The sequence below is a fragment of the Glossina fuscipes genome, unplaced genomic scaffold (genome assembly GCF_014805625.2).
Source record: "Glossina fuscipes isolate IAEA_lab_2018 unplaced genomic scaffold, Yale_Gfus_2 114, whole genome shotgun sequence".
NCBI classification, from domain to species: Eukaryota; Metazoa; Arthropoda; class Insecta; order Diptera; family Glossinidae; genus Glossina; species Glossina fuscipes.
Window position 1 is genome coordinate 42517 of NW_023998457.1, and position 18985 is coordinate 61501.

At 34.5% G+C, this 18985-nt stretch overlaps 2 protein-coding genes across 3 annotated transcripts; one reads left to right on the plus strand and one right to left on the minus strand.

The window, feature by feature from the left end:
- The first annotated feature begins 1000 nt into the window (after window positions 1–1000).
- LOC119639954 (myotubularin-related protein 13) lies at window positions 1001–9802 on the plus strand. The gene is made up of 10 exons (XM_038037701.1): window positions 1001–1529; window positions 1599–1699; window positions 1761–2358; window positions 2444–3189; window positions 3253–4259; window positions 4322–6591; window positions 6656–7553; window positions 7621–7745; window positions 9250–9332; window positions 9398–9802. Exons 1-10 carry the CDS (start codon window positions 1475–1477, stop codon window positions 9488–9490), a joined length of 5976 nt encoding a protein of 1991 aa, XP_037893629.1. The 5' UTR covers window positions 1001–1474; the 3' UTR covers window positions 9491–9802.
- Window positions 9803–12821: 3019 nt separating this feature from the next.
- On the minus strand, window positions 12822–17707 carry LOC119639960 (glycine receptor subunit alpha-4). 2 transcript variants are annotated; one of them, XM_038037707.1, is made up of 7 exons: window positions 17593–17707; window positions 16031–16214; window positions 15719–15945; window positions 15549–15631; window positions 15356–15490; window positions 13532–13830; window positions 12822–13467 (listed from the first exon to the last, which is right to left on the minus strand). In XM_038037707.1, exons 1-7 carry the CDS (start codon window positions 17703–17705, stop codon window positions 13318–13320), a joined length of 1191 nt encoding a protein of 396 aa, XP_037893635.1. In that variant the 5' UTR covers window positions 17706–17707; the 3' UTR covers window positions 12822–13317. The 2 variants fall into 2 exon arrangements, with proteins under 2 accessions (XP_037893635.1, XP_037893634.1); XM_038037706.1 differs by having other exon boundaries at window positions 13532–13911.
- Window positions 17708–18985: the final 1278 nt, after the last annotated feature.

The window sequence follows — 18985 nt, forward strand, 5'->3', positions numbered from 1 at the left end:
TTATTTTCTTTTCTTTGGTTTGTGAAAGAAGAATTGCTAAGACTTGTAAATTGAGAGCCCAATACATCGGTAACGTTTGTTGAGCGGCAAAGATGTACCGGTGATCAGTCAAATTCAGAATAAATTTCCCAGAAAAACAAGTTATAAGCTTAAGCTATTTATTTGTGTAATATAGTTTTTTTTTTTTTTTTTTGGTATGTTGAACGCAGATGGACTAAGCCAATAGATTTGTGGCTTACATGTTCAAAATAAAGATAGTAAGAGAAAAAGAGTTCAAAGGAAAAAGCAGCAGGTTTGTTAAAAGCAGTCAGCTGTTTATGATGTGTACAATTGCTAGCACGAAAAATTTCTTATAAGTTATTGTATAAGTAAAACAAAAGAAAACTTTGAACTTTCAAAATATTTGTCAAATGAAACGCGATTTGATCAATCAAACGTCCTTCATTCTATTCAATGGATCTCTTTTTCGTGAAATTAAAGTTACTATTAAAGGTACATGATCGGGGCTGAACGGTAACTGCACTAAAGCACCAAATATTTATCATCACAAAAACGGTAATGCATAATTTCTTTCCTCCAGAGCTTTTCTGTCCGTCCGCACATTGCATTTCTGCTTAATTGCTTGGCTAATAATAAGCAATATTTGGTTGAGACTGTTGTTTTATTGGTTAGCAATTGGAATAGATAATTTTTTCGCAAACGCAAGATATGGAAAATAATTTTCTTCAAGTATAGTAAGCAATCCTTAGTAACTTAACTTAGTTTTGCATTAAATATATTTGCAATTCTTAGATATGGCATTACTGGCAACATTGATGCAATTGTCAGTTGAGAACACTTGATAGCAGGTTTATTTTTTTATGGCAATTTTTTAGAAAAAGAACTTGAAGCTTATGATTAAAATTAATTAAAACTCTAGCCTTTTTTTTTTTGTTACAAACTTATGATAAATATAGTGTTTTATTAACTTGAAAAAATATATATATGCATTCATTCAACAAAGAGATGCTTGAAGCGACCACAAGAAATTTGAAACGGACAATTTTTGTAGGGGTGTGGTTGAAGTGTATATAGGTTGTATTGAATTGACTAAAAACTATCAAATTGCTTCGGTTTTTGTTTGATTTATATTGGGCCAGAAATATGCATACATAAATATAATAATTTATAATTTAATCATTCTAGTGTATAAAAGTCTTGGTTAAAAACGTGAATTGAATTAATCAATAAAATTTTATGCAAATTAATGGAGAAAACTACATTGCCAAATATTTGCGTAGATAATAATTTCATTGATCTAACAAAATGAGTTAATTAAAAAAAATTAAAAAAAGCAAATAAGTGAATAAAACATTGTTTCGTAATTGGGAAAGAATAAAAAGCATTCATTATACCTGATGTAATTCTATTAACGCGGATATGTAGGTCCCAGCTTTTGTCTAGCTGTAAATGCAAATTTTCTGGCTTATGAAACATGTCTCGGCTCGCTGATTATTTTGTTATTGTCGGTTATGATAATGATAAAGAAAGTAAGAATCGTTAATAATGATATAAGAAAACGTTGTGACAAATAATTAAAATAGTAATTATTATTTAAGAGATTCCAACGGAAAATGCCCCTTTGATGTGTGGGAAAATTATACAACGTTTTCCTGAAAAAGATTGGACTGATACACCTTTCATCGAGGGTATAGAATGGGTAAATTTATTGTAATTTCATGTTAATCATATTGAACTGAAATTCAATTAATTTTATGCAGTTTTGTCAACCGCTGGGATGGAATTTATCGTATGAAAAACATGAGCCGAAATTTTTTACTTCCGTCCTCACTGATATCGATGCTAACAAACACTACTGTGCTTGTCTCAGTTTTTATGAGACAATGGCGATTACACTCAATAAAAAAGTAGTTGACGAGGAAGATGAAACATCGGTTGTCGCAAACGCGGTAACATCTGCAAAATATCAAAATGGATCGCCTTTGGCCATTTGCAATAGCGTTGTAAATGGAACGGGAAACGGTTTTAATACTAACGGCAGTTCAATGCCATCATCCCTAATATCCCATCACACGGTTATGTATGCTCCAAAATGTTTAGTTCTAATATCGCGTTTAGACTATGCGGAAACGTTTAAGAATTGTTTAGGTACTATTTATACAGTATACATTGAGAATTTGCCATACGCTTTGGAAACGTTAATTGGTAATATATTGGGATGTATACAAGTGCCGCCGCCTGGTGGACCTCAGGTACGCTTTTCAATAGGAGCTGGTGACAAGCAATCCTTACAACCGCCGCAATCGCTAACCTTACCGATAACAGGCACAGCAGTCTATTTCATATTTAAACAATTAGGTAAGGAAAACATTCAATATATTTGCGTTTTTAATATTCCAAATTAAAATATTTTCACTTTCACCTCATCATCTATCTGTTTCAGGCATTAAAAATGTCTTAATTTTACTTTGTGCCGTAATGACTGAGAATAAAATTCTTGTCCATTCAAAGAGTTATTTTCATTTAACTGAAAGTTGTAAAGCCTTAGTGGCCCTTATGTATCCTTTCCGTTACACTCATGTATATATACCTATTTTACCGGCTCCACTTACCGAAGTGCTATCGACACCAACACCCTTCATAATGGGCATTCATAGTTCACTACAATCGGATATAACTGATTTGTTGGACGTTATTGTTGTAGACTTGGATGGTGGCCTAGTAACGATACCGCCTTCTCTCACTCCTCCGGTACCTGTACTACCATCACCATTGTGGGAACAAACACAGGAGCTATTGACAATGATTTTATTTCCGAATTTATCGCAAGCTGATTTGGCTTTTCCTACGCAGGAACGACCGACAAATTATCCAAAAACTGATGCCATCATTGACAAAGAATTGCGTGCAATTTTTATGCGTTTATTTGCGCAACTATTACAAGGTTATCGTTCTTGCTTAACGCTTATACGTATACATCCCAGACCAGTCATAACTTTTCATAAGGCGGGCTTTTTGGGTGCTCGTGACCTAATTGAAAGTGAATTTCTGTTTCGCGTACTGGATAGCATGTTCTTTACATCATTTGTTAACGAACGGGGGCCACCATGGCGTCCGTCAGACGCTTGGGATGAGCTATATAGTTCAATGAACGAATTGTTAAAATCGGAAGGAAATAATAAAACTTTGGTGAGTTAAAAAAATATAAAAACAACAACAAAATTTTATTAAGCCGCCTAATATTGCTTGCAGTTGCAAATCCACATAAGTGAGCTGGGTAAAGTGCTTTATGAAAATGAAATACCCAATCAGCAAATGTATGTGCAGAAAGTGTTGCGTCCTCCTGAAGGCGCTTCACATCGTATACATCAACCCGCCTTTCCCCGCATTCATAGCGATAAAGTTGAACTAATTATCAACGACGGTATGCGCAAAAATTGCATAACACAAAAATTGTGTTCACAACGTAATCAAAACCGCACCATTCCCATGGGTCCACGTCTCCCTGAGGTACTAGATGTAAGACCAAATCTTTTAAACTCTGCCAGACGTTTAGAAGTTTTACGAACCTGTGTCGCTTACATTTTTGAAAACAAAATAGCAGATGCTCGTAAGCTAGTACCGGCCGTTACACGCACACTAAAACATCGCGACGCTCGTCTTATATTATGCCGTGAATTATTCGGGTATGTTCATGGCAATAAAGCGGTATTGGATCATCAACAATTCGATTTGGTTATAAAATTTATGAACAAGACGTTACAAAACTCTACCGGAGTCGATGAATATACTGTGGCAGCTGCTTTGTTGCCTATGTCTAGTGTATTTTGTCGTAAACTCTCTACGGGTATAATACAATTTGCCTATACTTGCATACAAGACCATCCGATATGGAAAAATTTACAGTTTTGGGAATCAACTTTTTATCAGGATGTGCAAACACAGATCAAAGCTTTGTATATGCAACGTCGTAGACCTAATGATCATAATAAGGAATCGAATTGTGTCCTGGATGATGTTCCATTGGAAGAACCCACCGCTCTAGAAATAACTGCCGAACAAATGCGTAAATCTGTTACCATAGATGAAGATAAAAAACGAGAGTTAGCCCAATCGGAAGAGTCGACGCTTTATAGTCAGGCAATACACTACGCCAATCGAATGGTATCTTTGCTTATACCACCAGATGTCAATGTGCATGGTGGTCAGAAACCTAAGCAAGCTTTTCGTTTGGATGATAATCAAAGCGTGTCGAATAGGTAAGCTACGCAAGGGAAATAGCGGGGAAATGTGGCACGCATTTCTAATTTTTTCTTTCTAGTATATTGGGTTCACATAGCTTAAGCGACCACTCTGATGAAGGCTTCGAAGAGAATGATGCTCTAGAAGTTGGCGTAGCTGTCGGTAAAATTGTTTCACGTTTTATCGATCGGGTTTGTACCGAAGGTGGCGTAACCTCCGAACATATACGTAATTTGCACGATATGGTACCTGGAGTGGTGCACATGCATATTGAATCTCTTGAGTCGGTTTATCTCGAATCCAAGCGTCATCCCCACGTTCAAAAGCCGAAAATCCAAACACCTTGCTTGCTCCCGGGTGAGGAGATTGTAACCGAACATTTGCGTTGCTTTTTAATGCCTGACGGTCGCGAAGACGATACGCAATGTTTAATACCAGCCGAAGGAGCTTTATTTTTAACCAATTATCGTATAGTCTTTAAGGGAAATCCCTGCGACCCTTTGGCCTGTGAACAAACTATAATAAGAGCTTTCCCCATATCCTCCATGCTGAAGGAGAAAAAAATTTCAGTTTTATATTTAGTTCATTTAGATCAAACCTTGCCCGAGGGCTTACAACTACGTTCCAGTACATTTCAACTAATGAAAATAGCATTTGATGCGGAAGTTACACCTGAAATGATTGAAACATTTCGTAAGATATTAAGTAAAGCCCGTCATCCTATTGATGAATTTGAACACTTTGCATTTCAATCGTATGGCACAATTTTACACGGCGCGGCTCCTCTGAAAGCCAAAGAAAAATACTCCACTTTAAAGGGGTTCGCCAAAAAGACGTTAATGCGCACTGCCAAAAAAGCGGGCTTTAAGCAAAAAACTTCTGTCAAACGTAAGTTAGTTGCGTCTGGATTGGACTTTGATGCTATGGTAGCGTCGGCTGACGCTTTAGAAACACATTCCCTTAATGATGAATTGGAAGATGATGAATTTGAGACGAATGCGGAAACGTTGCCGCGTATAGCCACCGCCAAAGATGTGGAACGTATGCGTGAACGTAATTATGTGCGAGATTGGAAGCGTTTAGGTTTAGAAGACGCTCAGAATGGCTTTCGCATAACGACTGTTAACTCAAATTACAGCATGTGCCGTTCTTATCCTGCTATATTTGTAGCTCCCTTGAATGTTACTGATGCCGCTTTAACTCATTTGGGTCGTTGTTATAAAGGTCAACGAATACCGGTGCCCACTTGGCGTCATTGCAGCGGAGCTTTACTGATAAGAGGTGCTCTACCTCATAGTAAATCCGTTATAGGTATACTTAAAAATTCTGCCGGTTCAAATGCCGCTTCAAACGATGTAGCCAATTACCATGAGCAGGACAAATATTATATGGCTTTGATTGATACTATGCCTAAACTTAATATCTCGTTGGCTCAGTATAGTTTGTCAGGCATTAATTTGTCCATGAATTCACTTTTATTAAATACTGCGACCGGGGAAGAGCTGCACTACTTGAATCGAAATGAATTAACGGCATCATCCTTAACGCCGGAACTATCACGCAAACACAAAACGTCCGGCCTCACGGTTCACGATGGCAAAGCGAAAGGTAGCACTATAAAGAATAGCAACACTCCATCCACCAATGCGTATAGAAAAATGCGATTATATGTTTTAGGTGAAAAATCGCAGACAAAGTCTAGTATTAATGCCGATTTAGGAGCAGAATTTATTCCTGTCGATTACCCCGACAATCGGCACTCACGTATGGCATTTAAGAAACTAATGAGGGCCTGCTTACCATCGAACGCGACTAATGAAACCGATCAAACATTTGCTAAGGCTATTGAACAATCGGACTGGTTGCAACAAATCTCATCAATTTTGCAATTGTCCGGAGCTGTAGTAGATTTAATTGATTTACAAGAGGCCAGTGTAATGTTATCATTAGAGGATGGTTCAGATATTACAGCTCAGATATCAGCTTTAGCGCAGTTGTGTTTAGATCCGCATTATCGCACTATGGAGGGCTTTCGCGTTCTGATCGAAAAGGAATGGATAGCATTTGGTCATCGCTTCGCACATCGTAGTAATCTCAAGCCGGCTCATGCCAGTTCTAATTTAGCATTTGCTCCAACCTTTTTGCAGTTCCTCGATGCCGTCTATCAAATACACAAACAATTTCCTATGGCATTTGAATTCAACGAATTCTATATACGCTTTTTGGCCTATCATACAGTATCGTGTCGTTTTCGTACATTTCTCTTTGACTGCGAAGTTGAACGTTTCGATTTGGGAATAGCTTCTGTAGAGGATAAAAGAGGTTCTTTAAGCGCCAAACATTTTTTGGGTAAGGAATATCGGTTGAAAGTTGTTAGTCTCAATTTCTTAAAAGAAATTAATCTGAATTTCAGGTAATACCGGTTCAGATGACGAAAATAATGTGTATCCTGTTGATATACGCAACAAGACTTTGGTTAATTTCAATCGAATAGGTCATTCGATATTTGACTATATAGAGCGGCAGCACAGTAAGTCGCCGATATTTTATAATTTCATATATTGTCAGCAGGATGACGTTTTAAGGCCGCAAAGCTGTGTAGCCGCCTTAGATCTTTGGCCTTATTACACTAATGAGGAATTAGCCCAAGGTCCTCCGTACGATCTCGAAGTAACCAATGCCGACGATGAACTCGACTTATCCGAATTAAAGGGCAAACGCATAGTGATTAGTGCTGGCTACGATAATATTGAAAAATCGAATCCAAATGCGTTCATTTGCCTGCTGAGTGAAGTGAAGCAAGCTGAAACGGAGCGCGGTCATTTGCCGCCAAAATGGCAGCAAATATGGGCCAGTCTAGAGGTACCGAAAACTATTCGTCTCGAGCGTAAATCTTCGCTAAGCAGCATTTTCTATCATGGAAAATTGCAACATAAACGTTCCACATTGGAAATTATAATGAAGGGACGATTAACTGGCTATCAAGATAAATTTTTTCATCCTCATCGATTTGAGAAGCATCCTTACACAACACCCACCAATTGCAATCACTGTACAAAGCTGCTATGGGGTCCGGTCGGTTATCGTTGCATGGACTGCGGTAATTCGTATCACGAAAAATGTACTGAACTGTCATTGAAAAATTGTACGAAATATAAGGCTGTAGAAGGTGTGGCGCCGCCCAACGTCAATATATCACAAGGTGATACCTCAAGTATAGCTTCTAGCGCGGCAACAACAGCCCGCACATCCAGTCATCATTTTTACAATCAATTCAGTAGTAATGTGGCCGAGAATCGCACCCATGAGGGGTAAGAAGAAATAATAGATTTTGAGAATATTTGATTAAAAATTACTTTTTTAATTATATAATTTTAGGCATTTGTATAAACGCGGTGCATTATTGAAAAACTGGAAACAGCGTTGGTTTGTATTGGATTCCATTAAACATCAGCTGCGTTATTATGATTCCGTGGAAGATTCCACTTGTAAGGGCATTATAGGTAATGTAGATTCCTTATGGATAGTACTATTAATGGCAACTAATTCAAGCAGAGAAAACATTTTCAGGACATAGGCATTGTTGATCAAATTCAATTGACCAAACCCAGTGGACGATCATTTGAATCTGTAACTGTAAAACAAACCACGATTTTTTAAATCTGCCCCACGAAAATTTCAACAATTCTCGTTCATAGAAAAACATTCTTTAGACAAATAGATAGGATTGTTTCCATAGGTTATTTTCAGCAATTTTTGTTAATACCGATGGGGATATAGTCTTGGTTTTTTTTTTTTTTTCATAATATGTGTAACACCCAAAATGAACGTTTAGAGAACCAATATAGTATGTATATTCTCGGCGCCAAATTCTGAACTGATTAAGCCATATCTGTCCGTCTGTATGTCTCTGTAGTGCCTGTATTTGGCACACTCCTGGCTGTAGAAATGATGATATCAACTTTATATTTGGTAAAGATATTTACAGTTTTTGCACACAAAGATGATTGGAATGAAAATGGGCCAACGTTGTCAGAGCAGCAGACCACAGTGGAGCGTACACTGCACGCAACCCTGTTTTTCTTAACAAAAATTTTTGGCTTTTCGCTTGTTACTCAGAAATTGTGAAAGTTGGACGGCTCAAATGTTCCACACACACTTTACGAGGCATTCTAGCCTTTACGTGCAAAAGTGGGAAAAATCGGCTATGCCTGCACAAACTTACAAAAGTACTTAAAGTATATTTTTTCCTCATCTTTTTTGAGGTTTTATGCTTGTTTATCGTAAGGCAAACAAGACGGAATATTTAAAACTATTTTGGAAATTCCTCAAATGAATATATATCATCTGCCTAAAAATGGATTATTTCTAAAATAATTTTTTCCTAATAATGCCAGCGATGTGAGTATCAACTAGAAGAACTTGGAGAGTAGAAAGCATTCAGCCCCTGCCAAATATAATTTTCTTACTTATTTTATTGAAAAATTAATCTTTTCATTTAAAAATTCCCCAATTATATAAAAATCAATATTTTTTAAATATAGGAATTTAGATGAAATGATTTTCTGTTAATAAATAAAAAAAAAAAACTCATGGACCGTTGGCCTTTAACTGCCTTAGCATTCTTTAATATTTTTCTTAAAGCCATGCTTAATAACTAATAATATTGCTATTCTGCTTCCTATCCCAAAAATGGTGTCAAAAAAGCTCCTTTTCTTTAACATCTTTATTATACAACATTCCGTTGTTCTTTGTTGTAGTCAGTAGCAAAAAGCACAACGCTTTGCTGTGTATAATCGTAGCTAATAGACATTTAGACAATTTGAAGAAACGGTCAACAAGGGCGATAGCTTGACAATGATGTTGATTTTATATATATTTGTACCATTGCAGAATATATATTGTTAGATAGGTTCGATAGGTGGGAGATATTATATATATATATATATAAATAACATTTTAGCTTAAATAAAAAAGTTCATTTTATATTGAAATTTTAAATTTTAGATTTGGCTGAAGTGCAGTCCGTCACGGCTGCGCAACCCACGCAAATTGGCACAAAACGTGTAGATGAAAAGGGATTCTTCGATGTAAGTTGAAAACCTATATGTAATGATGTGAATTAAAAATTTAAAAATTTTAATATTTCCTACAGTTGAAGACTTGTCGTCGCACTTACAATCTCTATGCCATGAACGCAAATCTGGCACAAGAATGGATAGAAAAAATTCAAGCCTGCTTGCAATAAATGGATTTAAGAATCAAATGTTTTTTTTTGTTTTTTTTTTTTTTTGTTGGATTTTTTTCAACAATCAATTAAAAAATTAAATGCTATGCGAAATCATATCTGGTATAAAATGCTACAACCGCAGTATCATAATCTTTTGTAAAATTATTTGTGTGTATACGTCTGCCTGTATGTGTGTATATGTAATCTATATAAATGTAACGAAGCATTTCAATTGCAATATGCAAATCTTGTTTTTATATATCTGTATTTATACTTACAAAAAACCAGTATATTATAATATTTGTTTTTCGGTTTTTTTTATTTAATGTTAAGATTTTTTTTTTTTTTAATATTTCTTTCAATCATTTGCCCTTAACGACGACGATATTATTATTGTTATTTAACATAGGAGTTTATCTTGTTCTTTCATTTTTTCCTATTTTGTTTAATATTATCAATATTTGATTTTTACTTTCATTTGCTTTTAGTTCGGCTAAATATTAACAAAAAAAAAAAAAAAAAAAAAAAAAAAAAAAAAAGAAAACTTTTGATTCGATAACATATGTAAAAAAATTCCTAATAACTTACTTGTACTGAATAGTTTCACTGTTTTAAACAGAACTTTTTTTCTCTTTTTATACTCGATGTTATGCCAAAGAATCGTTTAATGTTTAACATAACTTTTCATTAAACTTTTTTTATTCGATTATTTACAGATATAGTTTTTTTTTAATTTTTTACTGTTTTTTTTTTTTTTTTTAATTTTAACAATACATCTATATTTAGAAATATGTACAGGCAAAGAATGAATGAAATAAATTTTTTTATTTAATGGCAAAATTATTTACACATTTCGAAAATTGTAGTTCTTTTGTATACAATTCACCAAAGGATTAATTTCTTTGCTATCGTTATATGACGTTAAGAAAAATTTTATAAATTGTTGATCAGTTTAATCATATCTTATTTTATTGAACTGCTAGTGCTCTTGAAAATGAATGAAGTAATCTGTAACTTAAACTGATGGCAACAGTTTCAATTCGTACCCTTTGCCCAGTAAGAAAAAATATTTTGGAGTCTTTCAATCTATTGCAGATCTTAATCGAAAAGAAACTTCAAGCTACAAAATGTGGGTAGAATGTTGGGTTATACCACAGCCACGCGAATAATTGCGTCCATTAAGGCACACCATGTTTGACGGCGAAAAGCACATTATCACGATTTATTGTGAATAAAAGTTTCATAACCAAATTTTCAAATATATCTTTACCTTTCTTTTAAATTCAGATGTTGGCTCCGCACAAAAAGAAGGAATTTAAGATACGTTCATTTTGCAAATATTGTGAAATCCAATGTATTTAAAGCGAAAAGCAACTTCTCTAAGATACGTTCAATGTCAGAGTTTAAAGCCGCCAATTGAGTAAGCAAACCAAGAAAACAAAAATGTCATACAATATTACGTATATGAAAGCTTGACGATGTAAATTCGAAGTTCGGTTGTTTACTTCTCGTTTAATTTGCCAAAATTTGAAGTTCATGCTTTGAATACATGCGCTTGGAATACAAATACAATAAGCCAGAAGGAGTAAGAAGGAGTAAGCTTGGGAAGGAGAATTTTTGTGAGCCCACCCAAGCTTTAGTTAATGGTGAGGGTAAAGTGTAACTTCATCCTCTTTTGGATTTGAGAAAATTTTTCTAAAAGCTTCGCCTGAATTCCGCACCGATGGTGGGCTTATCCCTATCATTGGGCTTGGTTGCCGCAAGCAAAAGTGCCATTTAGTGATGAAACCAAAGATCACGTACTCCCCAAATTAGGAGACATGAATTACGTCAAAGAGATTTGCACAAACTTATTCCATTTGTTTCAGCTAGACCGCGGTTTTGATAAACGTTTATTTAAACGACAAATGGCTGTGATGCGTGGGCAAATTTTAAATTTGACACAAGCCCTCAAAGAAGGTAAATCACCGGTGCAATTAGTGCAAATGCCGGCGAGTAGTTGATACCGAAGGAATGCACAATATCGGATAGATTAACTTGACCGAAATGGTCCCGTGAATTTAATTTAATTTTCTTATTTAGACAAATTTGGAAAACTTATAAATGATATATTAGGGAAAGTGGATTATCCATGCCTCCTGTTAATGCGCTGCCTGACGTCATTTCTATCTATTGAAAAACTTAGGACTGTTTAGGACTGTTTAAGACTGTTTAATAAAATTTTATATGCTTTCGATCTGAAATTTCGGTATTTTTTCAAATGTTACTGCAGTGGTAAAACGGGTACTGAGGCAAAGGCATATGCGTATTCTGTCAACCGGTGTGATTATTCGATTTACCCAAACGGTGTTGTAGGTTAAAAATGTAATTACAATATTTTTTTGAATCAATCGATTTTACGGCTACTTCAAATTCAGACACCGGATAAATCAACGATCAATTTCAATGTCCAGGAAACTCATTAACGGTTACGACTGATAACTACATTCAATTACCTGGAGTATCTAGTAAAACACCCGGAAGCAGCTCATCGAAATTGCATCCCCCTTTAGTAGAAGATTATGATCAATTGATGCAAGGTGTCCCATTGTGGGAGTTCAAAGAAATTTATATTGAAGCTTTTGCCAATATGGATTGGGATAGCACCACAATACAATAACGGCGAGTAATCTATGCACAAGTGCCTTGTGGAGCCCTTGCCGTATTTTAAGATACGTTTGGACCATATTGCAGGCAGTTTCTCTATCTCACTAAATCCAGATAAATTAGTACACACCACTTGTCAGTTGCCATAAAAACCTAGCGAGTTGTTAATTGCTTATTAGCGAAACTTTGATTTTCGATTATCGGATTTTTCGTTTGATATGATTATGCCTTTCATTCAACATATTGCGAAATTGGCAGTAACTCCCAAAACTAAATTGACTTTCGGTATATTATTGCAACGGGAACACTGGAAAGAAGATCAGGAGGCCGTGTGCAAAGTGGATTTGAATTGCGATCAAATGAAAGTCGAGTTCTCCAATCGTCAATTGATAGCTAGACTGCGTTTATTACAAGCCATCGTTGACCTCATGTCAACCTCATTTATTAAGCAATTTAAGCGGGTTAATGACTGAACCGTTCGAGCTGTCTGATGCAATGAAAATACACACTGTGTTTTAACGAAAATTATTGTAGTTCATCGACAATACCACACTTTCGATACGTCGAACATAGTTTTTGGCATATTGCATTCGGATGTGGTGTATGGTCGGTGTAGGGCCTTTCATGTTCAAAAATATAACATTATAAATACTAAATATCACTACTAAATATGAAAGTAAATGCCTTGAATGCCTTAAATTCAGGTATCGTCTGTGCGTTTCACACCCAAAAGTATTCAAAAAAAAGCCTGTAATGGAAATGGCTTTAGGTCTGTGGATTGAAAAATGCAATATAATTTTGGATAAACACTTAGCTGAATTCTTTTCTTTTAACGAACTGCACGAGAAATACTTATGAAGAAGTAAGATTTTTCATATTTTGTTGGGTTGAGTTTTTTTTTTTTTTCTTTTTTTATAGAAGATTCGTCTAGAGTTTAATTGGATGTTCAAAATTTTTTATCAATACAACCATTATATGCTGGTGAGTCGTCGACACACTCGTCTTCTCGTTCTTCATGCATAAAGATCAACGTTAACAAAAACTTGCAGTTGACGTAAGCAAATGTAACAAAATACTTTACAATTTTCATGCGTCTGATGGATGGGTATGATGAAAGATTTGCGCCAATACGAATATAATTTGCTTAATATGTTTTTCTTAAAAAAAATTTACAAAACCTAAGTAAAAGCAAATAAATTCTATAGAAATGTTGTCCAATAAACAATATTTAATATGAAAAACGAAAATGGGAAAAAGAAACGTGAAAACTTATCGATATATATTGCCGTGGCATGACCATGACAAAACGTATCATATTGTGGCTCAATAATGGACTCACGATGATGATTCTGTAAAGCATTCGCTTTGTTAATATTCTTTATATAAATTATAAGAATTTTCATTATATTTTACCTTTAAATCATCCAAATCATGTATATTTTCATCTGAATAGCCTTTCATAGCTTTGGTGGCTACCGGGCCCATGTAATTATTAACTACTGCAAATTCCATTAATGATAGGAATACAAATACCGAACACGATGACATCCAGACATCGATCGCCTTCACATAAGAGACCGGTGGCAGTGATTGTTGCGACTGCGTATTTTGTGTGGCCAAAGTTAACAATGATGTAACGCCTAATGTGACGCGGGCTGGTATTGCTTCTGGTTTTATCCAAAATGATATCCATGACATGACCACAATCAGGGCTGAAGGTATATAAGTATGAAAAAGATGATAACCCAAACGTCGCTTTAAGTTGAATACAATCGCCAAACAGGTGAAGTTACCTATCACATACAAATAAAAGGGATCAACTCACAAATTTCATAGTAATCGCCTGTACATTGATCATCGATCTATACACTAGTAATTTTTCGTAATTTTACGAGTTAGCTCTCGAATATTGCAATGACATTCCTTTAAGAATATATGTGATATTAAACTGAAAGCTTCAAAAGCTCTATAAGTTTGGGGCTATAATTTCAGTGATTTGTGATTTATTTTTATACCCGTTAGCGATGGATGAGAGTTATATTCATTTTGTCAAAACTTTTGCAACGCCCAGAAGAAAGCTCATAAACTACTGCAGGTAGGTATAGAGAGAATTGATTGTATGGGAATGCTATGGTACTTTTAAAAAATGGAAAGTATCGGCCATACCCCCTTAATTTTAGAGTGTGTCATACCGTCATTATACTCTTCACCAAAGAATCAGGATATATTCATTTTGTCAAATTCTTAGCCAGTTTCAAATTTGGAATACACCTAAGCATATCCGTCTTTTCGTTTGTCCATCTGTCTGTCGGTGCAAATGAACGGTATGTGTAGAAACCATTGAACCGTTAGTGAAAATGATGACATCGCCTAAAAAGTTGAAAAAAAAATTTGCAAATGACCTAAATTTTTCAACGCATACGCTTCGAACCGTAAAACGTTCGTAGTGCGCTGCCGGCCTGGTTAACAACCTTGAGATAGACAGTACAATAGCCGGATAGATAACAGACAATAGTAAGAAACGCGCTGGGAGGATTTAACCTATCTCTCCGAAGTAGTGCTCAACACACAGTGATCTTGCAGAAGAAGGAAATCGAAGAAGTGTGTTGGATGACAGATTTAATGGTATGGACCGGCTGCTATACCACAAAAAAAAAACAAGTTAAGACACTATAGCGGTCTACAGCCTGCCATTGAATAACCTAAACTATGTTACAGCCATTGGGGTACTGACTTTTGAAAATAATGCTTTATATGGGAAGTGGTCGAAAAAGTGTTCGGATCCGAACCATTTTCAATAACATTCGTCCTTGGACCAAAACTCTCCAGATTTTATCAAAATACCTCAAGCATTGTGGCCTTGTAGGTTGTGAAGACAAATATATCTGACGGATGGTCGGAAAGACAAGATGAGATCGACTCGGAATTTGATCGGTATAATAAGAGATGGATCCATCTTAAGTCCTTCTGGGTGTTGCATACATCCTCACAAATATTATATATCTTTGTACTCAAACTGGTATAGGGTATAAAAAAAGGATTGCGCACGTGCACACACACTTGCTGAAAATTAAAAAATTTTGCAAACATAATTTTAACTCAGAGACTACACCGAACGATCTAGACTAAGTTAAAGCTTATAGGTAAACAGATTCTTGTATCTCGATATCTCTTGTATACTCGACAGTACAAACTGTGGAGTAGAGTTAGCGCATATAGATAGATAGATTCTTGTACCTGTTGAATATTCGATAGTGCAATCTGTGGTATAATTATTTGATATATCCAATTGTGGCAGTTCAATTTCCGCATTCACAACTAACGGATCAGTCATATTCCATATGAAAACCAGATCTTGAACCGTATGCGATACTGAAATAAAATATTTATTCTTAATTATTTATAATTAGAATGAAAGCACTTTACTAACAACTTTCGATCATCATCGAACATATTTGCGTATCATGCGGATATGATTCAAATTTCATGGCACATGATAATACTAAAGTTAATCTAAAAAAAAAAAAGAAAAAAAGAAAAGAGCAACAAAAAAAACAAAGACAAAATTTGGAAATTTAATCGTAAACCGATATCGCTTACTTTGACATATACAGTAAAGTTTTGTCGTGATAAAGCCACAGATAGTGATTAGGTATACTCATCTCGTGAAAGGTGACCTTTTTTGCATTTTTGAAAAAACAATCCGGTCGCCATATGCTATGCAACCAATCAACATCAAGTATACGATATTGTTCACTCATATTTTCTGGTAATCTTAAGCGTGGATCGCGCCAACTTTGTGCTAGAAATATGTCTGTAACATAGGTCTGCATCAAAAAAATAAAAGACAAAGAAAAATAAATTGTCTCTTTTAGCAGTTTATAGTATAGCGAACTAACAATTTATAAATACCATGGACTCTTCATTTATGGAATCTAATGAAAGTACGGTGACGTGAAAATAAACCACTGTCGGTTGGCCAAGTAATTTTGGTGCACGATTTTTATCATAAGTCTTTGAAGGTATCGGTAGTATATCCGGCAATGACAAACTTGATTCATAATGTGATACTAATTCGGCACTTTCGGTATTATTTCTGAAATTAATATATATATATATATATATATATATACATGTATATTTGTATATATATATATATAGGATATCACAAAGTTTACTTAAGATTTGAATTTATTGCCTTTTGTGCGGTAAAGTGTTGGCGGTCCATAAAAAAAAACCGCTTTGACAACTAACGGTTCAAGGTTAGTAAAAATGGGACTTTAGAGGAAAGGATAACGCGTTTTAATAGGTAAATGATCTCTTAAAAGTAATCAAAGTTTGCCGGCCACACTTGAAAAGTCATGACTGTTACTGGTCCTCGATATTGCCCTATGTTAATTCACTTCTTGGATGATATTGATGTGCACGACATCAGGTTTCAACAAGACGATGTCATATCCCATGAAAGAATTCAACTACCGCATGAGACAATCCCTGGTCGTGAAATTAGAAATGACCGCCGAAATCATGCGATAGGACACTATTGGATTTCTTTTCATGATTTTATTTAAATTCGAAGGTTGTGCGTACCTATAACCTCATACATTATGATCCAATCACGATTAAAAACCAAGGAAAATATTTTTGTACCTAACACCGCTAAACAAAAAAGGTTAGAAAAATGGAAAAGAACTACAATTCTATACTCCCTAAAATTTGGTCGGGCATGGCCATATCTACAATTTTGCGAGAGAGAATGTTTACAACAGATACTACACAGTTGAACAAATGGACAGATGGACATGCTTAGAGACATTCTGAATTTGAAAGTGCCCAAGAATTTATGTATTTTATTGGGTTTTTGAAGCTGGTTTCTCCACGTTATAAAGATAATGCAAAAAAATATTAAGTTTGAATATAAGACGGACGTGGTCAATTTTTCCCATTTTTGTGCATGTACTACAGCATCGCTCATAGAATATATGTGACAATTTTTATACATTTATCTCTTTCAGTTTATGAGTAATGAGCAAAAAACCAATTTATTATATCTTTTGAAAAACAGTACGTGGTTTACGTGGTACTGTGGAGGTGTCCTTCAACCGATTTGACTCGTTTTCAATACCACTTTGAGTGCAAGAACGTCCAACGTTTTCGCCAAGTTTGGTTTTGCGGAGAATGTTTACTATAGCCATTACACAAACAGACAGACGGACATGCGTAAATCGATTCAGAATTTGGTACCGAAACTTCCTTCTGGACGTAGCAAACTTCTTGATAAACTGAATGTACCCCACGTGGTCTATAAAAATAATTCTGTTTTTTTATTTAATTCAAATCTTGCGTAAATTTTGCGATACGTTATGTTATGTCATCGTCATCTTTGATTATTAAAGACAAATAAAAATTTGTTGTTTTATTAAAATAATTTTATGTTATTATTTATAAATTAAATATGCATTCGTTATAATCACCTAAAGCCATGAACACAATTGCACAGCAATATTGATTTTTCCAAAAGGTAAGTATAAGCCGTTAATATTATAAAATATTTATAATGCGGAAGTTTTTGTGTAAATGTCCACATTATGAATTTTTTTTTTTTTTTTTTTTTTTTTTTTTTTTTTTTTTTTTTTTTTTTGATTTTTAATTTATTCAAGCTTCAACAACATTAAGATAAGATTTTTTTAGAAAAGCAATAACAATAACAACAACAAAAAATCTTCAATAGAAATAAACGTAAGAAGTTTGTTCACAATTTAAGTCATTATTAAGAAATTCTATTGTATTTGCGAATGTAACGGTTATTAAATTTTAATAAATTTCAAATATAACGCAATTTAATTATTTTATATAATATATTAATTTATTAAATTTGATATTAAAAAAGAAAATAAAAAAAAATTATTATTTGCGATACACGTTACGGTTTCTTATTTGGAGAGTAAGTTTACAAAATAAAAAGAAATTCATTTCTAAGGTTTCTTCAATTGCACATCTTCAACTAAAAATTTTACCATTCAAATGACACAATTGTTATAACGGAGAATAATGAATGACAAATAATGTAAATACAAAAACAAATCTTATGTCTTTTATTTTGTTTTCATTCCCGAGCAATTATGTCAAGACGGTTTTAAACTATGCTTCAAATATACAAATTATAAGCGTTCTTCATCGCTTATTAACTATTTTCTGCAAGGGTCGTTATTAAAAAAAAAAAAAAGAAGGGGTAATTATCCTTTTTATCGTATCGAAATGTTGCACTAAAATTTATGAACAGGATTCATACTTCATTTTTTTATATTCGGTATCGTATATTAAGAGAAAAAGAAGAAACCTTCTTGAGTGGCATTGTTGCGACATTTCATTGTCAAAAATCATTCGTATTGAAAATAGATCACTTGAACCAACGCTTAAATTTGAGTTTACTAATCATATTAATCCCATCTTATAGAACATAATTAGCTTAAAATAGTGTACCGTTTCAAGATTTTGAAAATTTCTCCCAGCAACTGATGTAGCTTTGGCAAATCAACTAAGATCTCGATATGCTTGACATCAATAATGATTAGTGTCGCCAACTTAAGTCCTTACATAGCTTCGCAGAAGGGGATATTCAAATTTAAGCCTAGATTTTGATAAGAACATCAAGAGACCTTCTTCAATTGCATTGTTGCGGCATTTAATTGTAAAAAATTATTCCCACTGAAAATAGTTCACTTAAGTCACCACTTTAACTTGAGTTTATTAATCATATCTTATAGAACATAATTGGCTTAGACTAGTCTACCGTTTCAAGATTTTGAAAATTCCTCCCAGCAACTGATGTGGCTTTGGCGGACCAACTAAGATCTCGATATGCTT